This window comes from Martes martes, assembly GCF_963455335.1.
Source record: "Martes martes genome assembly, chromosome: 3".
NCBI classification, from domain to species: Eukaryota; Metazoa; Chordata; class Mammalia; order Carnivora; family Mustelidae; genus Martes; species Martes martes.
In genome coordinates, this window is record NC_137890.1 from 182,352,535 (window position 1) to 182,375,243 (window position 22,709).

The 22,709-nt window shown below is 43.1% G+C and overlaps 1 protein-coding gene across 1 annotated transcript in view; it reads right to left on the bottom strand.

The window, feature by feature from the left end:
• Nucleotides 1-702: 702 nt before the first annotated feature.
• KIAA2012 overlaps nucleotides 703-22,709 on the bottom strand; it is a gene marked incomplete at its 5' end in the record, with an annotated part of 101,916 nt that continues 79,909 nt past the window's right edge. The window contains 8 exons of the mRNA XM_080798553.1: nucleotides 703-2,782; nucleotides 5,308-5,527; nucleotides 6,335-6,507; nucleotides 7,160-7,362; nucleotides 9,858-10,186; nucleotides 11,649-11,763; nucleotides 13,707-13,863; nucleotides 15,850-15,940. Of these exons, the coding sequence (XP_080654679.1) occupies nucleotides 2,644-2,782; nucleotides 5,308-5,527; nucleotides 6,335-6,507; nucleotides 7,160-7,362; nucleotides 9,858-10,186; nucleotides 11,649-11,763; nucleotides 13,707-13,863; nucleotides 15,850-15,940 (1,427 nt within the window). The 3' untranslated portion in view covers nucleotides 703-2,643. The remainder of the gene's footprint in view (nucleotides 2,783-5,307; nucleotides 5,528-6,334; nucleotides 6,508-7,159; nucleotides 7,363-9,857; nucleotides 10,187-11,648; nucleotides 11,764-13,706; nucleotides 13,864-15,849; nucleotides 15,941-22,709) is intronic.

Sequence of the window (22,709 nt, forward strand, 5' to 3'; positions counted from 1 at the left end):
AAGGGTTTAATTAAGGCCACACGACCTTCTTAAATACTCAGTGTTCTGGTTTTTTTTTTTTTAAACTGGATATTCCTGTATGGTGCATATCTATGATATAGTTCCCAATCATGTTGAATAAATGGGCACGCCAAAAATTCTTAATTGATTCATATTGATAATTTTAAGTTTTTCCTTTAATAATTTACAGAATGTTCTCTGCTCGTTAAGGTTTGGTATACTTTGTTTATATTTGCCTTTTATTGCTTTATATCCTAAATATTTAAAGTTGTGTAAAGTTAAAGTATTAAATTGGTTCCTAATAGAGGGCTTAACCTTTTAACTCTTCAACAAATCACAGAGTTTAGTATATGTGTGTATGCATACACAGAATCCAATTTCATGTTATCCCAGGTAGAATGTCATCTGATATTTTAGAAGAGCAAATAAAAACCTATCTCTGATTTTGTAAACCGTTAGAGCTTAAATACCTACTCAAGTCACCTGTTGAAAAATAATTGGCTTGCCTGATAACTTTCTATGTCTGACCCTAACTGGAAGATTATTTGTATTGTACATGTATAGTTTTGGTAAATTAGAGCTTTTAGACTGTTACCTGGCATTTATTATATTAAATAGCAACTAGGACTGGGTCCATTTCTGGAAAAGTGACAAACTTGACAGGCTACTTGAGCTACTCAAAATGTGTGAGTATGCAGTTTGGTATCTTAATTTCGTGTGGATCTCTGAAAGTTCTTAGCATTTAGGTGGTGGAGCTTAGCTACTGGGGAAATCATCTTTTTTAGTTTATTTGAATTCTTCAAAACGCATTGCATTCTGCTATGGTTTAACTTACTAAAATGTGCTTATCTGGTGTAGCAGTGATGGTAAAATAGGACTTTCACAGCAATGATTTTATAGGACATCAGATTTGGAAAGGAACCTTCAGTAACATTTCGTGTAGCTGCTCCATCTGGTGCTTGACTGCAGCATCCTAAATCTGTAAAAGAAGGGAGCCAGTAAAGTCGGTAATGGTAATTTCCCCCACAAGGATGTTTTCCTTGAGTGCCTGTTCTGTAGTATTTGACATGCTCCTTTCTCACCTGCTTACGCACCACTGAGTGACTTAATGAATGAATGTGCAAGTAGGATGGACAATTGCAAGAAAGTTTGTGACATATTTAAAATCACTGTGACTGATAGCCAGTGTTTTGGGCATTTTATTTCTGTTTTACATAAAGCAAGGAGTTAAAAATAAGCATCAAATCTAAACAAGTCCAATAACAGCAATATAGAATCAAAATTAAACTTGACTTCTGGATTGTAGAAGTACAGTTCCTGTAGAGAGTAAATTCTTCACAAGCACTGGTGAGAAATTTGAGGGAATCATCTGCAAATACTAAGTTTTTCAGCTGCAGACAGTGAAGTACAGAGTAGGGCCAAAGGAAATTTGTGGGAAAGTTCAGGTTCAGCTACTGCTGGCTTTAACATCCTTTTATGTATCTTGCTTGTAAAGATCTTCCATCCCTTTTTTAATGATCATTTTAGGATAGATACTTTAATTAGATACTTGTTGATATTTAAAGAGATGTTAAAGAAAAATGACCTAATCAAGACTATACCTTAATAGTGTCAGTATGATTTTAAAAATGGGGAAGTTATGAGGGTACGTGGGTGGTGCCATGGGTTGAATGTCCGACTCGGGTTTTGGCTCAGGTCGTGATGTGGGGCTCTGTGCTCATTGTGGAGTCTGCTTGAGACTTCCTCTCCCTCTGCCCCCTCCCCACTGTGTGCTCCTGCTCGCTCTCTAAATAAATGAATAAATCTTTTTTAAAAATGGGGAAATTATGTGAGTGGTTGGATTTTAAAGGCACAGGAACAAACCCTCAAGGTTTGCTAATTACCGGGGTCTAGAACAGTGCTGTCCAGTAGAACTTTCTGAGAGGATGGAAATGTTCTGCATCTGCACTGTCTAGTAAGGTAGCCAGTAGCTACATGTGGCTGTTGAGCACTTGAAATGTGGCTAGTGTGACTGGAGAATTGAATGTCTTATATTTAAATAGTTCCATGTGGCTACTTATTGGCCAGTGCAGCTCTAGAATCTATTTTGAGGAAGTGAGAGTATCCTTAACAAAACAGCTCATTTTGCTCAAATGAACGTTTACCAGTGGTTACCTTCTTTTAAGCGGACATGACATTTTAATTCTTAGGTTGAAATGGATGTGGTTTTGCCTTATAAAGAGACAGTAAATTTCTCAAAAATATGAACTAACTCCTTAGCTTATTCAGAATTATTTGCATTATGGAATTTCCCATTTATCTGCAACTCTCAGACATATTATCAGATGAAATGCTTTGACTATCTTAAGATGATATTAGTCTTACTAATTGAAATTCAACAGAATTTACTGCAGTTCAAACTGAAATGAAATTATTGGTCAGTTTTAGGCACCAAAGCTTCTGGATTTATGTGGTTCTAGAGACCATAAAGGATTTAGGTGAGTGAAGAGTTTAATTGAGTATGTGCGGTAGGGAGGGTTTGTGGGAATGGAGGTCCTAGAGTGATGTGAGGTGTGGGTTGAGGTAAACCAGATGAAATGGGACATCATTACAGAAGCTCTTCTGTCACCACCTCCCAACTTACTTTTTGGTTTTCTTCTAGTCTTAAGGTCTGGGTATTTGTAGGAACTGGAAATAAGAGTAGACCCACGATCTGGAAATGTTGTGTGTCCACTGTAGGGCACTGGCTTCTTTATAGAGTTCTTGATGGAAATGAAGATGTTTCTCCAAAGCAGCTTTTTGCCTAAGGAGACAAGCCACCCACAATCCAGATAAGATTAAGCATCGTAGAAATTGCCTTTATAGAACCCTCCTACACTGTTGGTGGGAATGCAATCTGGTGCAGCCACTCTGGAAAACAGTATGGAGGTTCCTCAAAAAGTTGAAAACAGCTACCCTACAACCCAGCAATCGCACTACTGGGTATTTACCCCAAAGATACAAGTGTGATCTGAAGGGGCACGTGCACCCTAATGTTTATAGCAGCAATGTCCACAATGGCCAAACTATGGAAAGAACCTAGCTCTCCATCAACAGATGAATGGATAAAGAAGATGTGGTATATATCTACAATGGAATACTATGCAGCCATCAAAAGAAAAATCTTGCCATTTGCAATGACATGGATAGAACTAGAGGGTATTATGCTGAGCGAAGTAAGTCAATCAGAGAAAGACAATTACATGATCTCTCTGATGTGAGGAATTTGAGAGGCAGGGTAGGGGGTCGGGGGTAGGGAGGGAAAAAATGAAACAAGATGGGATCAGGAGGGAGACAAACCATAAGAGACTCTAAATCTCACGAAACAAACTCGAGGTTGCTGGGGGTTGGTGGGGGAGGGATAGGGTGGCTGGGTTATGGACATTGGGGAGGGTATGTGCTATGGTGAGTGCTTTGAATTGTGTAAATCTGAGGATTCACAGACCTGTACCCCTCAGGCAAATAATACATTATATATTAATTTAAAAAATAAATTTATTTTAAAAAATTGCTCTTAAAAGCTAGTAGAAGAAATTTGGGTTTGAGCAATCATCAGACTCAGGGCTGCTGATCTCGCATTTTAATGGAAGATCATACTCTATTCATTTAGTAACTTTACCCATGAGTTTTGGAGTTCCGTGAGCCTTCTACTGGAAAAGTAAAAGGAAAGACAAAGCAGCAGTTCTTAAACTCGTATTGCTGGAAGGGACTCCCTTGTTTTAGAGATGAGGAAACAGGCCAGAGAAAGAAATTAAAGTACCTGGGCCGATGTCACCCAAGTGAAGATGAGATAAAGCCAGCTGGCATTAGGTTCTATCTCTGGCTATACCTCTCTCCGCTTTAATTACTTGGTTTTCTGCCTTCAGCTACTTGGACTAGCTTTACAAAATCGTTCAGCTTGCTTTTGGTCTCATTACTTGCGAACCCAGTCCTGCTGCTCTGACACATGGAATACATAATTTTGATTTTGAATCAAGACTTCCCTCATCTGTCTTTGAATTCACTTAACAGCTGGGTTGGGGGGTGGGCAACAGTTGAGAAAAGCCCAGGAGTTGAACAACTCAAGGTTAGGTGGAAAACCTTGAAATAGAATTGTTCTGGCTGTCTTCTCTTTCTGGTCCCCTGAAGAGTACTTATTCGCTTAGATTCAGCTTAAGTTGTAGAAAAACACATCTGAGGTGGGTAAACTGTTTACAGTCAAGATTGGACTCACACGCTTTTCTGTGTTGTGCCCCTGTACCCTTCAATTCTGATGATTCTAAAGAGGGATGTCTATTTATTGCTTTCTCTAAGGAGTGGAAATTCATAAGAAAGCAATGATAGAGCACCTAGCTTTTAGAGTCCGTTGAAACCACATTGCTCAAGAAATTCTATTATCAGAAAGATGAAATGACCATTACTATTGAAAAAGAATAGAGGGGGAAATGCCACTGGCCCCTGATAATTAGTTCTGCACTAATTCTCCAGACAAGGTTCTCATGAGATCTGGTCTTAGCTTTCTTCTCTGATCTCATCTGGAAGTAGCTGTGCCCTGTTCACTTAGTTCCAGCCATACTGACTTTCCTTGATTCTTCCAACATGCCAGTTTCATTTCTTCCTTTGAACCTTGGCGCTCACTGTTTACCTGCTGGAACATTTTTCACCCAGATGTTTAGCTGGCTCTTTGTCATTTAGGTTTCACCTTATAGAACACTTTGAGAAGTTTGCCCTCAGCAACCAATTTAAAGGAAGCGTCCTGCAATCCTGTCACACGTTTAAAACTTTTTCTGTCTAGCGTCTATCGCCAGCAAAAAAAAAAAAAAAAAAATGTTTGTCTTCCTACCCCCGGCCCCAGAATGTAAATGCCAAGGGAGAAGAGACATCTGTTTTGCTTACTTCTGAATTCCCAGTGTCCAGAAGAGTGTTTGGCACACTAGAGGTAACCAGAAAATACTGAGAAGGGCAGTGGTTCAGAATCAGGGGGTCTCAGACGTGGTCCTGGCACGGCTGCTAACTCACTCTTCGGCCTTGATCAAGATCCTTCCCCCCTCCTGAGGACTCAATTTTCTAATCTGTAAACCAGAAGGCTGAGAGCGACGAAATCTAAACTCCCTTCCAGCTTCAATACAAAGTCTACAAGCCATGAAGACATTCTGTGATACCGACAGCAAAAGAATCTCAGGTTTTTAGTTCTTCCAAACCACGCTTAGGGAAAGTGGGAGAACTTCCCTTGTCCGGAGGCCTTGCAATTGTGGAATCAAGCCCTTGAAAGGATCCCCCTGTGGCAACTGGTGCCCGAATGTCCCCTACCTGGCTTCCTCCTGTGCTCGCGTCATGGCTTCCTCCAGAACCAGCCGTGCGGCCTCCTCATCCCGTTGCCTTCTCTCCTCCGCTTCGAGCCGAGCCTTCTCCTCGGCCTCCTGTTTCCTCCGCCGCTGCTCCAGCCGTTCTTCTTCAGCCATTTCCAGCAGGCGTTTTTCTTCCTCTGCTAACTGCATTTCCAATTCCTTCTGCCTTTGCTTCTCAGCCTCTGCAGGATAGAAAGCGGGAGAGGGGTCGGCTCCACAGGGGCCTTGTTACTGGAGAAAGTTCTCGGACCCAACTCCCAAGTCTGATTCCCAAGGACTCGCCAGGAGATACTATGCCGGCTTCCCTGCCAGCTGCCGGCTCCTCTGTGGGGATCCTGGTGGGGCCAATGTGCAAATTTGAGAGTCCTTTATCAAGCACGTACTACGTGCAGTGCACCGGGCAATTAGTACAAAACCCTGACAGAGAATTTTCCAGAGCCTGAGGTACTCGTGGGAAATACGCAGGGAGCTGGGGAGAGGCGTCAGATCGGGGTCTGGAGAAATTTTGTGCTTGCTCGGCTGAACTGACCAGCCTAAAGCGGGTCACCTGCTGACATCTGCCGAGCCTCACAAGTGAGGCCACAGGGACCCTGCGGGTCTGCACCTGAAGAGCTGCCCTGAAGCCACCCAGATGTTTGCTTCGGTCGGAGGCGAGCAGGCCTCCAGCTCCCATGTAGGCAGCCCCTGGGCAATGCTGGAAGGGCCATGGGAGGGGCAGGATCCCGGTTCAGGAGGTGACTGAATTGGGAGTGGGGCCAAGAGTCCTTTCCGCAAGTGAGTCTGGGTTTATTTTGATCATCTGTCTCGACTCGCTGCGGTCACACATACTCATCCCTTCAGAAAGAAGAGCTTATGCATTTCGACTGCTTCACGCACCAAGGCTTGGGGTAGGAATAACTCCGGGGAGAGTCAAGTGAACACCCACAGTGGGATAAAAATACTTCTGCCCCAGATAGGAGGTGCAGGCGGCTCCAGGAGGCCTTCCTCACCCGCCCGCTCGGCTTCCTCCTGCTGCTTTCTTCTCTGCAGTTCTCGAAGCTTCCTCCGGAACTCCTCCTGCTGCCGCCGGACTCTCTCCCGGGCCACCTGCAACTGGAGTTGCTGCTTCCTCTCCTCCTCCTCCCGCCGCTGCTGTTCTTCTTCGAGTCTCTGTTTCCTCAGGCTGAGGAAACAGCCACGGGATGGTCAGGGAAACGGCCGCCACCACTGGGACATCCTCGTGAGACGAGCCCAGGGGCAGTGCCGGGGGGGGGGGGGGTTGGGGGGGTGGGGGTGGGGAGGCTTTGCGGCTACGGGCCACGGGGGACACGCCACTCAGAGGACACTGGGTGTCCAAGGGAAGCCGAGCAAAGAGCAGTTGCAGAAGGCAACTGGCCTGGAGCTAGAAGCCTCAGGTTTCCTCGCACAGCTCTGTGCTCTGGGGCAGGGGCACTAAGTTCCCCAAGCTTCATTTTCCACTGTTAGGAGATGAACCGTAGAACTCTGCAGGCCTCCCAGGGTTGTTGGAAAGAGTCAATGAAATGAGTCAAGACTTATGAAAAGAATCTAGAACAATGCAGACAGCCACAGGGACTCAGCAAAGGTCTGCTGGGCCGGGTCACAAAGCCCTTCCAAGAACACCCCATGAACGTGAACCCGGAGGCTCCCTCAGGGTCGGGAACGACCCCGTACCTTCGACAGGGAACAGAGAACGGGACGTGCCGTCTGCCTACTGGGCACGAGCCTCAGAACTAACCCCGGCGCTAGTGGAGGTCGACCTGGCCTTTTCCCGCTGCCCCCGGACCCGCCGGCGGCTGCGGGCCTGCGCGACCCACCGCTTCTCCTCCGCGCGGGCGCGCTGCTCCAGCTCCAGCTCCTCCTTCATCTTCTCTGCTCTCTCCAGCTGCTCCTCCAGGAGCCGCTGCTGCTCCTCCTGCTCCCTTCTCTTCCTCTCCACCTCCGAGTGTCTCATCGCAGCCCTCTCCGCTCGCAGCCTGTCCCGGGAAGCTCCCTCTCGCTCCCTCTTGGCGAGGAGGGCCTGAGGAACCAGAATGTTCTGGTGAAAGGCAGAGCCTGTCTCGGGGGCCCGCCCTCCTCCCCAGCTCCGAGACAGTCCCCAGTGGTTTCCGCACTGACCAGGGCCTCTGCCTGGGGCGGGGCGGTCTGACTGGCCTGGGTCCAGGCTTCGTACTCGCTTCGAGGTCTCAACTTAATTTCCCCGATATTGTCTTCCTCTTGGGGCTGTTACCGGGGTTAACTGAAATAGGGCAAGTGCCAAAATAATGTCTGGCACATGGTCGTCTGGAGTTTTCGACCCTCCCTGCACTTTACAATCACGTAAGGAGCTTTTAAGCCTGACTTGAGGCCAAGGCCCCTCCCAGACCAATTCGATGAGAATACCTGGGTGGGGGCCTCGGTGGTTTCTAGAAGCTTCTCCGGTGATCCTAGAGAAGCCAGGACTGGGAAGCACAGGTTCCAGATAAAGGCTATCTTACCCGCGGTCTTAGATGTAAATGTATTAGACTCACGTTGAGTCCCAGGCAAACCCACTTTTTAAACGGAAGGTTTTCTCAGCTTATATGAAGGATGTCTTCACTTTCCTTTTCTCCCTAACACCCTCTGCACTGTCAGAAAGGAGCCCAGGAGCGAAACTTTGACTGTAACTCTTCCATGGGAGCTCTGTGTATCCTGTTTGGGGTGAAACTAAGCGGCTTATTAGCCTTTGCAGAGTAGCAGAGTACTTTGGCTTGAAAATACATCTAAGAAATTCTGATTCTCTAGCAGACTCAGGAAAGTTCTGCCCACAGCTTAAAATTTTCACCTACGGTGTAGAGCAGAAGTCCATAGTCTGCGCAGCTGGGAGGATTGGGAACGATAAAGGAAAAATCTTTCTGAAACCCTTTTTAGTTGACTGTGGGCAATAAAATAAATAAAACCATAGTAATTTAAAACTGACAAGAGCCCTACTTATAGAGTCAAAGGACCTGGATGTAAGTCTCGGCTCTATGGCATGATGGTTGTGTAAATTCTGGCAACTGGGCTGCTTATCTCCGAGCCTCAGTTTCGAGGTCTGAGAAATGGGGATAATCACATCTGGCGCACAAGTGTGGCCGTAAAGATTAAATGAGATTCAGCAGAGTTGTACCATATGCACCTGTAACTTATGTGGGGTTAAGCATAGCAGTTTAGCTGTGAGTATAATTGTGGCGTTCAAAAATACTCTTTTATTCTCCCCTACAACAAAACCTCTAAATGCAGTTCAGGATCTTCATCCCAGTGGAAAAAAAAAAGATTTATTCCAACAGCAGGAGAAAATTTGGTTGTGTTGGTCTTACTGAGAGATATATCTGTGTGGTATTTTAAAAAGTTCATTGTAGGGGTGCCTGGGTGGCTCAGTGGGTTAAAGCCTCTGCTTTCGGCTCAGGTCATGATCCCAGGGTCCTGGGATCAAGCCCGATGCGGGGCTCTCTGCTCAGCAGGGAGCCTGCTTCCCTTCCTCTCTCTCTGCCTGCCTCTCTGCCTACTTGTGATCTCTGTCAAATAAATAAATAAAATCTTAAAAAAAAAATTCATTGTAGAGGGAAGGCTGGGTGGCTCAGTTGATTAAGTGGCTGCCTTTAGCTCGGGTCATGATCCCAGCGTCCTGGGATTAAGTCCTGCATCAGGCTCCTTGCTTGGCAGGGAGCCTGCTTCTCCCCCTTCCTCTGCTGCTCTGTCTGCCTGCGCTCTCTCTCTCTCTCTCTCTCTCTCTGACAAATAAATAAATAAAATCTTAAAAAAAAATTCATTGCAGAAATTTTAAAGGGTAATTTTCCTTACACTCACTCAGTTTTTTTTTCTCTTAAATACTTGACATTAGAATCAAAATAACTTTTATATGCTGCAGCACCTTTTAAAGACAGACAGATATGTTTGTACGAGCTGCCTGTGGCCCAGCTACGAGCCACAGAAAAGCAGATTAGGAAAGGAGGAATTTCTGTAGCCTTTGGGAGGTAAACAAAACATGAGCTCCCAGCCAGGCCAAGTCAAGGATATGTGCTTGGTCGGGGGGGTGGGGGGCACGCCTGGGTGGCTCAGTTGCTTAAGAGGCTGCCTTCGGCTCAGGTCATGATCTCAGGGTCCTGGGATCAAGCCCCATGTCGGGCTCTCTGCTCAGCAGGGAGTCTGCTTCTCCCTCTCTCTGTTCATGCTCTCTAATAATTAAAAAAAAAAAAGGGTAGGTACTTGGCTCTGATGGTCAAAGTCCACCTTTCCCTGCAACCGTGAAGCCTGTGCCAACTTCTTGCTCCTTACGGGATGCGTATATGCTGTGGCATCTTGGACCTCACAGAACACATCATTTCAGAGGGGCTTTGCCATGCTGTGTCTTTTCTTAAAGGGTCAGATGGTATCAAAGTAGAACAACTAAAACCATGGTGCAGTAGCACTGTTTCAGTAACCTGCAACGTGGTTCAGGGCAGTTTCCCCCACCTCTGCGGTGGTACCAGTGAGAACAGAAATCTCTCTGGCCCAGGTGAGAGTTTTGGACCTTACTTTGGAAGGGTCCTCGTAACTTCGTTCTTCTTGAGATCCCCTGTTGGCAGGTGCGGTCTGGGCAGGTGATGATCTTCTGTCTATGGACACTTGACTCTCCTGAGCATCATACTCATGGGAGAGCCAAGGGTCCTCTACCACAGACTCTGCAGGGGAGAAACCTCTATCAGTAGTGTCTTCTGTTTCCTTAGAGTTAATGACATCGGGCCCACTCAGCTCTGCTACTTCCAGATTCCTTTCCTTCTGTGTACTTTTCCTTTTGGCTCTTGGTTTTCTTTCTTTAGGAATTAACTCTGATTTCTTTTCAGCCTTTGCTTCCTTTGACTTTCCTGGAGAAGAACAATGGGGTACAGAGTTGTAGCTAAGTAAATGTCACCCCTGCCTGTTTTCCAGTAGCTTTTAAACTTCGGTGGAATCACCTGGGGTATAGATTCCTGGGCCCCACTCCCAGAGTCTGATTCTGCAGGAATCTGCATATTAATGTTCACTCCAAGTGTTTTGAGAAGGGCAGTCCACAGACCACCCTTTGAGAAACTGCCTTATCCTGTTTGGATCAACTGTCATTCAGTAGTCTTCCTACTAAAGAAGGTCTGTTTCACCCTGATCTATGGTAGAAGCAAGACTCTCCACAGGGGAAAACTACAGACACACATGGAAAGTCAAGCCTCAGGAGTCTGGCTTCAAGTTGCGGTTTTGAAACCTGGCAAAGTTTAAAGCCTTCCATACTCTCAGAACTCTTCCTCAGTTCACCTCTGGGGACCACAAGTATTTCCTTTCCCCAGTTCTGCCAATGCAACCCAAGTCATGGGCTACAACAACATAAGGTCAGCAAGACTTTAAAAAGCAAATCTCAAAAATAGATTGGGCCCAGGAGACATCTTCCTTTCTGACAGCCTTTGATTTGTCTGGAGGGTCTTCTAAATCATGTGGCCAGGAAAGAACGGGTGTTAAGTTTGAAGCTAAAGAAAGTCTTCAGAAGCATGGGATTCTACATTCCTTAGAAGGTGCAACACAGGGAACCAAGAAGAAAAACAGCAGCTGGGGTGATCACTCAGAGCTCCTTTCATCCTTCCCCTTCCCAAGTGCCCCATTCTCAAATGATGATAGTGATCAGTTCACAGAGACATGGTAAGACCATGTACCTGGAATCAAATGTGAGGGTCCGAGTCTGGGTCCACCAATTCCTGTTCAGTCTGTTTGATCTGATGCAAGCCCCCCTATCCCTCTCAAGCCTCAACCACTACGCCTTATAATAATAATGCTTACTGGGGCGCCTGGGTGGCTCAGTGGGTTAAAGCCTCTGCCTTCGGCTCAGGTCATGATCCCAGGGTCCTGGGATCGAACCCCACATCGGGCTCTCTGCTCAGCAGGGAGACTGCTTCCTCCTCTCTCTCTCTGCCTGCCTCTCTGCCTACTTGTGATCTCTGTCTGTCAAATAAATAAATAAAATCTTTAAAAAAAAATAATGCTTACTTTAAGGGCAATGTTCTGGGGATTTCATGATGTCGCGTGTGCGGGGCTCTTAATACAGTGGGTATTCAGTAACTAGGGGCTGTTATTATTATTTCCTCTCTTGGTTGCAAGTCTCAAGGCAAGCCTGGTTTCCTCTCTTCCCTCTCTCCTAAGATACTGACATGAAGTAAGGCTGCAACAGCGTCTTAACCAGACATAGTCCAAAAGACTCAAAGCAGGTGGTTCGTCCCACTGGATTCATGCTGATTCTCTGTGACACCTCCCAGCCCCCATCAGGTGTCTTTTCCCGGGTCGCTTGTCAAGGGCACACTCCCTTACCGACAGTGGCCTCTGCTTCCCTGTGGACCTTTCCTTCTCTCCTCCCCTTGGGCGCCTTGGACTTGTCTGTCCTGGTTCTTTTCTTTCTCTTGGCTTTGCCAATCAACTCCATCTCCTAAAGGTGAAAAATTAAGGAAAAGGACCATGATGTGCAGAAAACAAGGAAGAAAAAAAACCGTCAAAGGAAGAGTATGTTGACCAAAACAGCACGGCTTCGAATGGGCTTTGTGTGGGTTCCACATGGAGCAGAAGAGGGAGTCTTAGAATGGAGCTGGTGCGGAGATGCTCAGCTTCAGCCTTTCCTTTAATCCTGCTGGGTCTAATGCCAGAGGAGGAAAGAGGAGCAGAATACACTTTCTTTCTTTCTTTTTTTTTTTTCAGAATACACTTTCTGATCGTCCCCTTTTTTGATGCTAAATCATGATCTACAGAGTTGGATCAAAGTGAAGCAATTTTTAACTTTGATAGATTGCTATTGCTACAAATACTGTCTAGTTTAAATCAAAGCCAGCTTTATTCACTGTTGCATCATTTGCTAACTTTCCAGAAGTTTCTCAAGCAGACGACCACAACCATGTCAGTCTTCACCTTTCCCCATGGGCTGGGACAACCATGGAGAGTCCTCCTAAGAGAGGATGGCAGAGTGGGGACGTGGCTACCTACTCAGTGCCTGTAATATTTTGACATAATAAAACACGTATTTGGTCTTCATGCCCAGTCTCTGGCATGGAGCTCCTAAAGCCATTGTAATTCCTAGAGCATAAATGTGGAAAGAGTGGCTTCTGCTTTTCATTAACACAACTCTTTCCAACCACACCTGAGACTGTGTTAATGAGGTGATTTTAGAAAGCACCTTAGGAGGGGGTGCTCGTTACCAGGGGAACCAACCGTGTTATTAGAGGGTTGGAACTTTCAGCCCAATACCGCCAACCTCAGAGGACGGAGAGCAGGCTAGCTTGCTTTAATCAATGCTTTTATCGATCAATGCCTATGTGATGAAGCCTCCATAAAACCTGAACCAAACGAGTGTGGCTTGCTGCTGGGTTGATGAACACATCCACGTGCAGGGAAGGGGGCACACACCCTCACCTCCATGGAGATGGAAGCGCCCGCATTTCGGACTCTTCTGGACCTTGCCCTATGAATCCTTTCATGTGGCTGTTCAGTCGTATCCTTTAACATATCCTCTGTAAGGGGCGCCTGGCTGGCTCAGTTGGTGGAGTGTGCCACTCTTGAACTTGGGGTTGTAAGTTCGAGCCCTGCGTTGGGTGTAGGGATTACTTAATAATAAAATCTTTGGGGCACCTGGGTGGCTCAGTCGGTTAAGCATCTGCCTTAGGCTCGGGTCACGGTCTCAGGGTCCTGGGATCGAGCCCCACGCTGGCCTCCCTGCTCAGTGGGAAGTCTCCTTCTCCCTCTCCCTCTGCCCCTCCCTCTGATGGCTCACTCCCACTCTCTCTTTCAAATAAAGAAAATCTTAAAAAACAAAAGACAAAAAACAATAAAATCTTTAAAAACATCCTTTGCAATAAATCAGTTATAGCAAGGACATTAGTGAGGTTTGTGAGCCATTCCAGTGAATTATCAAGTCTGAGAAAGGGGTTGTGGGAACCCCCTATGTATCCTTGACAACCTGGGACTTGTGACTGGTGTCTGACATGGGGGCAGTCTTGTGGGACCGCGCCCTTCACCTGTGGGGGCTGCGCAAACTCCAGGCAGGGTCAGAACTGAACGACGCGGCACCCAGTCGGTGTCCTTTGAGCTGGAGACTGATTGATGTGGGAAAAGACTCCACACATCTGGCGCCAGAAGCGGTGTGTAGGTAACTGAAGTCTCCTTTTAGTACCTTTGTAGGAATTAGAAATGGGCACCCCATCCTTCGGGAGAATGAAGCCCATTGTGGGGATGCAGGGCATGGTGAGTGAACCGCAGGCTGGATTTCAGCTCTCACTTGTCCCTTTGCGGTTCCCATTGTACAGAGTAAGCACTTAATGCAACTGTACATGGGAGCCTACTGGGAGCAAGCTTTGGACCAGGCTCCTGGATGTTTACACTCACGCTGATGTCGCCTAGAGCCTGCTGGTCGAACAGTCTCGCTTCCGTCCTCCCCTCCGTTCCTCTTGGAAGAAGAGAGGCATCTACAGGACCCAGCCTCTCTGGGGACTCATGTCCTGGGAGTGTCCCGGGCAGACGGCGTACGTCATAGTCTCTGCCCCTTGAAGAAAGAGCGAAACAACAGGACCAGACTGAATCGAAAACTCTGCTGGACAAGGAAGAGGAAGAGTCAACAAACACTGAGCCCCCGTTTCTGTGGTGCTGTCATGGGCATTTTACACACTTGTGTTAACCCTCTTTTCCTCAACACGTCCCTGAATAAGGTAGAGCGGCAAGTCGAGTCTTCCCTTTGGGATTCTCTTCGGTTAAATCCTCAATTTAGAGCGCAGAAGAAATAGTTTGCCTCTCTGGGGTTGCGTATTTATGCCTTTGGTTGAATGACACATGGTTATCGAACCGAAGGTCTTCTATCAGAGGCTTAGCTGAAAATAAATGACCTTTAAGAAAGACTGTCTTAGGAACATGCCACTATCCATCCACTCTGTTATGCCCTTTGGAATTCTATTCCTGATCAACTCTGGCCACCAAAAGGTTGTGTGCTGTGTCTGTGTGATCCCTTGTAGGATTGCTGTCACTGAGTCTATGCCTTGAGGATAAGAGACTTATGTTCTCTGGGCAAAAGGGCCCCTAAGAAACAGCCACATAGGTTGCAGGAAAGCGGCAGCAGCAGCTACCTCCCCAAGAATCCGTCTCTTAGACAACAACAATGCGTTGGTTCTGGGCATTTTATTTTCTAGCTAAATCAGTATTACATTCACTGTGCTGTGCTAGTACAGAGCCTTACTGGAGAAACTTGAGAAATATTTGTTGAGTGAGGTAAATGGAATTTCCTGTAAATATATGAGTCTTTAAATCATTCAATGTCACTCTATAAAAACCCACAGAAGATTTATCCTCTAGAATTTAATGCTAGGAAAACATTGATTTCCCCCGAGGAACAGGTGCGCTGCAAATGAGAACCACAAACCCGACTGTGTTGCTGCTGCTTCTTCGTCTTATCTTTCTTGTCTGTCTGTCTGTCTTTCTTTTTTCTTTTTTTTTTTTGCTTTCACATTTAGGAATTTCTATTCAAAACTGCAAGTCTGATCTTTAGTTACAATGATTATAGTGACTTTTGTGAAGTGTTGTTGGTGTTCTTTTTTTTTTAATCCTCTGGCTTAAAATTTTTTTTTTTTGGTCACCTCACCTTTTCCTTGGTGACGGGGTTGCTATAAGTCATTTGAATCCATGGTGGAAAAAGCTGAGGTATAAAAGCTAAAAAATGGAATTTTCCAGGTAGCTGCCTCCGCACCATAGCGTGCCTCCCTTCCTTTGTTCGTAGAAAGCATAAAGCCTTTTTGACCCAGGAGAGAATCCTTACACTGCGGGGCAGGCAAGGGCAGGTTCTTAAGTCACTGACCTCATGGGAGGTCACAATAGGCTATAGTTCCAGCTGCCAATGCCAGATGGGGCTTAGGTCAAGTGATGGGGGCTACAGGCCGAGCCTTGGTCAGTGAGCTTGGAGTAAGCCCAGAGAGCACATAGGAGGCACTTACTACCTGTTAGCTACTTGTGTTAGTATTATTAAGTACTATTTGTTTTACCCAGAGCTGACTGAATGCTGAGAGGAGAAACCAAGGCTGAGATGACAGACTCCTCCTTTCTAGGCCTGTTCGTAGATCTCAGCTACTTAGACAAACGGAGAAAACTGTTTCCACGCTGTTAAACTTCATTCCTCACCCACCCAGCCAAAGAATATGGTTGAAGGAGGAAGCATGTCACAATATAATCCTCCCCAAGAATCCGTTTCTGAGACAATCAGTCTAGCTGCTCGAGTATGCAGTTAGCCTGAGAATCTTCATGCTTAGAAAAGACAAAAATTAAGTTAATTACAAACAAAGAAAAAGGAGGGGTGCTTGGCTAGCTCAGCCAGTAGAGAACGTAATTCTTGGTCCCGGGGTCGTGAGTTCAAGCCCCGGGTTGGGTGTAGAGGAGTGACTTTATTTTATTTATTTATTTATTTTTTTAGAGGAGTGACTTTAAAACAAACAAACAAAAATGAAACAAAAATGGAGCAGTCCATGTCATTACAACTTCGAACACTTACGTCTTTCGGACAGTATCTGACTCAGGGGTCTGGATGTGGTCAGCCAGGGAAGCTCTAAGGGGGTCAGGGATGATACTCCTCAGCTCCTGGTCTGTGAGGACAAAGAGCATCCTTAATGCAAAGGACAATAGGTAATAGAAAACAATCCCAGACATGGGGAAACATCTGCTAGTTTCGTAGTCAACAACATACAGATTAGCACAATGAAGTATGTTATACCTAGAAAACTAGCAAATGCTGCACAAAGCAGTGCTGGCCCATAGCAAGTGACATTACAATTAGTAGACTCTTTGGGAAAGTGATAGGACAGTATGTACCAAGAACTAGAAAAATGTTCCTGTCTTTGATCAGGAATCTCACTCCTGGGTATTGATCATGAAGAAATAATTCAAAAGAACAAGATTTTGGTCCAAAGTTGTTATAACTTTGTTATTAATAATGAAAAATTTAAAAAAAATAATGAAAAATTAGAGACAACTCAACAGTGGGAGATTGGGGAAACAATTCATGATGCATTAATTTGACATTTAAAATTATGGTTAAAAAGATAAGCAATATGGAAAATATGGCATAAAAAAGTAAAAATGTAAATTATAGAATAGTGTTGTTAGAACTCTATAAAATACGTATGTAAATGAATAAGGGCTATAAAAGAAAATAGAAAAAGAATATAATGTTACACTAGGAGGGCTCCCTGTGTTTAGATTTCTTCTTAAAACCCCAGTGTGGGGGTGCCTGGGTGGCTCAGTGGGTTAAGCCTCTGCCTTCAGCTCAGGTCATGATCTCAGGGTCCTGGGATCGAGTCCCACATCAGGCTCTCTGCTAGGCAGGGAGCCTGCTTCCCCCACTCTCTCTGCCTGCCTCTCTGCCTACTTGTGACCTCTCTCTGCCAAATAAATAAAATCCTTTAAAAAACAAAAAAACAAAAAAAAACTACCCCAGTGTGGTTATAACATTGACAATGAAATTGATTAAGGGAGATGGGGTGGCTCAGTCATTTTAGCATCTGCCTTCAGGCTCAGGTCATGATCCCAGGGTCCTGAGATCAAGTCCAGCATCAGTCTCCCTGATCAGTGGGGAATAGGCTTCTAACTCTCCCTCTGCCCTTCCCCCTGCTTGTGTGCACGCACCCTCTCTCTCTCTATCTCTCTGTCTCAAGTAAATAAATAAATGAATAAAATATTTTTTAAAAACCTAAGAAAAACTAGCCTAGGTGGCTCAGTGGGTTGGGCCTCTGACTTCGGCTCAGGTCATGATCTCAGGGTCCTGGGATAGAGCCCCACATTGGGCTCTCTGCTTGGCGGGGAGCCTGCTTCCCCCTCCCTCTCTGCCTGCTTGTGATCTCTCTCTGTCAAATAAATAAATAAAATCTTAAAAAAAAAAACTAAGAAAAACTAGAAAAAGTGAAGTTGGCTGCATTAAAATCTTTATGGGAGAAATAAATAGTATTATTTAACACTTTAAAAAACTTACCTAATTGTAAAATTTAAATAAGTATAAGTTATCATATGTCAATTATGCCTCAATAAAGAAAAAATATTAATACAAATAAAATACCTAAAACACGGTTGGCACTTGGTAGAAATAAATAAGAACCAAAAAAACCTCACCCATGATCACTCTACTCACATACAATTATTGCAAATATTTTGGTGTATGCACTTTCATGCATATATAATATATACTCATTTTAATAGAATTTTTAAAAGTATATATAATTTTAATTTACTTTTGTTATTAGAATTTCCCTTATAATTAAGTATTCCTAAAAGTGACTGTAATAACAGCCTAACATTTCACTGTACAGATATACCATAACTGATTTAAACAAATGTAACTTAAAATTCAGATTGTTCCAAATTTTTTATAATTAGTAAGAACTTTGCATGACATATCCTTGAAAGATATGTGTTTGATTATTTAAAGATCTATTCTTTGTTCACATCTATGATTATTAAAGAATATAAGTATTTAAGGCACAGTGTTTTCTTCTAAATTGTTCCCCAGAAAATTTGTACCGGTTTATCCTGAGAAAATGGTCATTTACTTCCTTCATTTGTCACATGCTTATTAGATATTTACTACGTGCCAGGAATTGTGTTAGGTGCTGGGAATACAGTGGGGAGTAGGACGGAAACACCTAGTCTCAGGGTGCTTAAATTTTATTGGGGAAGATGGATATTAACACAAAATAAAACAAAACCAAAAAATAAAAAAACTTTTTTAAAAGGAAGACTCTAATATTCGGTCTCTATTTCTCTTTGAACAATAGATTCTTCTGTGAATTTATTTTTCCTCAATTTTGTTTATAGGTATTATAACTTTAAGGAAGGATTGGAAAGAAAAAAATTCACCTGTCATCCTACCAACATCATCCCTTAATACTACAGTTAATCCATTTTTCAGCAAAGTTGTCTGTGACACCCTCACTCCTTCCCAGCCTAGAGCGTCTTTGTCACTTGGGTTTTTTTTCTCTTTCCTAAACCTGAAGGGTGGCATGTATTGTGTCCCATATCAACTTCCCGATCTAGCAGTGGGGACAAAATTGTTAATGTACGGGGTGCTTGGGGAAATTGGGAAGGTTGATCGGGGTGGTACTTTGGGATTTATTTTGTCTTGGATCATATGTAACATTAACAGAATTGTGATAAGGGGAACTCTGGAGGGCGGGGGCGGGGGGGGGTTCCCTGCCCCCAACGTGGCTGGCTCAGTAAAGCCATCGCACTGAAGACTTTCACAGCTCCTCACCCCTCTTTTGAATTTTGGGACCGGGCACTATGGGACCAGCAGAGGGCGCATTTGTATTGACCAAAACCCGAAGTCCTACAGGGGCGCAATTTCGATCAGAGTCGATTAGAACTGGAGCCCCGGTCAGTTCTGGGAGGGGGACCCTAGAAAAGAGCTCCTCGCTGCCCCCGCCTCTAGTATAATAACCTGATATTTAGGAACTACTGGAATAGACTAGTGTACAACTTTTTAAACTGCTTTTAAAGAATCTGTAAGATATTTTGCGAGTGCAGAGTGTAGAAAAAAACACCGCATACTGAACACCCATGTCCTTACCACCCAGCTCTGTGAAATGTTAACACTTTGCCATATCCCGATTCACATTTTTTTCTAAAGAAATAAAGCATTTCAGATACTGTCCAAGACTTTTTTGTATCCCATTCAATCCCATTTCTTTCATTCTTTCCTCGGTGGTAACCGCTCTCTTAAATTTGGTGTTTGTCAGCGGAACACACTGCCCCAAAATATGGAACCTCTGCATATTAAATATTTCAAGCTGAAGGAATTTGAGGAACGGCACGTGAGGGAAGAATTGTCTGACCACTGCCCCGTCTCCCCTGAAGCAGGCAGTAAGTCCTTCACTGAGGCGCCTCGGTGGCTCTGATGGTTGAGCATCTGCCTTCCACGCAGGTCGTGATCTCAGGGTCCTGGGATCAGCCTGCTTCCTGCTCAAGGGAGAGTCTGCTTCTTCTCCCTTTGCCTCTTCCTGCTTTGTGCCCTTTCTCTCAAGTAAATAAAATCTTTAAAAAAAACCCACAAAAACCCCACAAAACCCTCATTTGAGAGATGCTCTGCCCACCCCAGGGGAAAGACACATCCTTTTCTCTGAAGACTGAGAAACTTCAAGAGGAATCCAAACAGGCCTTATGACATTTCTCCCGATTTAGTACCCTTAACCCCTTCCCTTTAAGTCCTGTCGTATTTTACCACAACTTTCCACTCTTCATCAAACATAGTATAAAAATACTCAGGTTTGGGGCACCTGAGGGGCTCAGTCAGTGGCCTGTGCAACTCTTGATCTTACCGGGGTTGTGAGTTTGAGCCCCATGTTGGGTATAGAGATTATTTAAAAATAAAAAATACTTAAAACAAACAAACACTCAGACTTAACCATTTCTTTGGGCCTCACTTTTTTTTTTTTTTAAGACTTTATTTATTTGAGAGACAGAGTGAGAGAGAGAGAGAGAGAGAACATGAGCAGGGGCAGAGGGAGAGGGAGAAGCAGGCTTCTTTGCTTGAGCAGAGAGCCCAATGTGGGGTTCGATCCCAGGACCCTGAGATCATGACCTGAGCCGAAGGCAGAGGCTTAAACAAACTGAGCCACCCAGGCACCCAGGATCCTCACTTTCTTATGAAGGCTCCTGTGTCACATAAAATTTATGTTAAATATATTTGTGTGCTTTTCTCCTCTCAAATTTCTCTATGTCAGTTTAATTTTAAGGTCCAGCCAGGGACCCTAGGAGGGTCAAGGAAAAGTTTTTCTTCTCCTACAGTGTCCTCAGACATATGTTTCTATCTTTGTCACGTATAAATGCACTTATAAACAATGTATAATATTTCACACATTAAATCCTTCTATCAATAGTATCATTTATAATAGCTTTGCAGCTTATTTATTTTGCTTAACATTTTGTTTTTGTGATTAATTCATGAAAATACACGTAGTTTCCACTCATTTATTTTAAGCTACTGACACTATTCCATTGTACAAACATACCACAATTTATCCATTTTGGGGCTGATGGCTGTTTTATTTCCATTTTTTTGGTGATTACAAACAATGCGGCAATGAACCTTCTTGAGTAAGTCACTTTTCATACATGAAAGAGTTCCTCTAAGTATATGGGAATAAAATTGTCGAGTTGCAAGGTACATGCATCTTTAATTTATTGGATATTTCCAAATTGCTCTGAATTTCTAAAACTCCATATCCCATATCCTTATCAATAATGGGTATTTGTGGACTTTATATATATAAAATACATATTATATATCATATATAGATTATATATAGATATTTAGGTATCTATATATAGATATATAGATTATATGTAGATATATAGATTATATATCAGATTATATAAAAATATGTATCAGATTATATATAGAGATAATATATATCATATACAGATTATATATATATCAGATTAGCCAAAATTTAAAAGTCTACAATATGCATATGTGTATGTATACAGATATACATATATATATAATGATTTTTCTTGTTTTTGTTTTTTGTTTGAATTAGAATTTTCCTGATTAGCTGCAAAGTTGACTTTTTTTACACAGTCATTTACTTAGGCTTCCTCTTCTGTTAATTGCCTGTTTATATCTTTTAGCCATTTTTTAATTTGGGTTGATTGTCTTTTCCTTCTCTATTGTAGCATTCTTGCTGCATTTTGGATATTAATGCCTTGTTGGTTTTATGCACTGCAGATATTGTCTTTTTGTCTATGATTTGTTTTTTTCCCCCTCTCAAGGGGGAAACACCCAACATGGGATTCAAATTCACAACCCCGAGATCAAGAGTTGCACAGCCCCGTGACTTGCCTTTTAACTTCGTTTTTGCTGTCTTGTCAAAAATTTTAAATTTAATATAACCAGGGTTGTCAATAATTTTCTCTATGGTTTATGTTTTGAATCATGGGTAGGAAATTTTTTCCTTTCCCAAATTCATAAAGATATTCTTCTATATTTTCTTCTAAAAAATTTAAAATCTTCTAAAAAATTTTAAATTTTGGCTTTTTCAGGGGTGCCCAGCTGGCTCAGTTAGAAGAGCATGAGACTCTTGATCTTGGGGTTGTGAGTTCTAACACCATGCTGGGTATAGAGATTACTTAAAAATAAAATCTTAAAAAAATTTTTTTGCTTTTTCAAAAAATATACCTGATATTTTATGAGGTAAAGATTTTAAAATTGGATAACCAGTTATCTCAAAATTATATACTGAAAAATAGTTATATATGTGTATATGTATATGTATATACATATACATATACACATATATATATATTTCATTCTTTATACTTTTGCCATATATTGTTTCCATATGTAGATGCATTTATTTCTGGATTCTCTATTTTCTTCTGTCTGACCCTAAGCCAATATCATATGGCCTTAAAGTGATTTTTGATATTTAATATTTTTGATATTTTAGAATTTGGACTTTGTTTTTCTTCAAAATTTTATTGGTTATTGTAGACCCCTTTATGAATTTTGGGATCAACTTATCATGTTCTTCCAAAAACCCAACTGGGGATTGAGAAAAACCGTAATTGCATTGAATTTGCAGATTAATTTAGGGAGAATTGTTACCTTCCTATTTGTGAACATTCTATACAGCAGTATACAAAATGTTATATTTATTTTGGGCTATTTTAATTTAATTTAATGAAACTTTGTAATTTCTTCAAGCAAATCTCACACATCTTTTTTCATTTATTTGTAGGATATATGTACATTTATCTATACATATATATTTAAAAATTACATTTATCTCGCCTTCCTATATACACTGTACCAGTGGATAAGCAGTGGAGGAGGAAAAGTTGTTTTGTTTCCTTTGGTAGGAGTGAGCCAAGTAATGAAAGGAGAAGGAACAACAGAATTTCAGTAACACTGTTTCGCAGCCTCTGTGAGTGAATGGATCTGTAGCTGTTGGCTTGTGAAGAGATCAAGCAAACTTTGTTTCCTGACAGAAGAACACAATGCCTTCCAGGAAACAGTCTTGCTAAAAGGAAAAACCAAATGTGAATCTGACCAGGCCTCTAGACCTGAGTACTAATCTTTGTTACCCGAAATAGGGAAGACAGAGAAACATTATTAAACTACACCATGAGGAAGTAACAGCAAAATCTAGATTGTGGGAAACTCCATAGGACAAGTGCCTCAATTTCTTAAAAACAAACTAAAAGAGGGTAAAGGAAAAGAAATGGAGGGAGCCTATAAATTCAAGGCCACGTAAAGGCCACACCAACCAACTCCAAACAAACCAACCCTGAAACAATTATAATAATTATGAGATAGTTATGGCATTGAAAATACAGAATATTCAATTATATTAAAGAATAGTT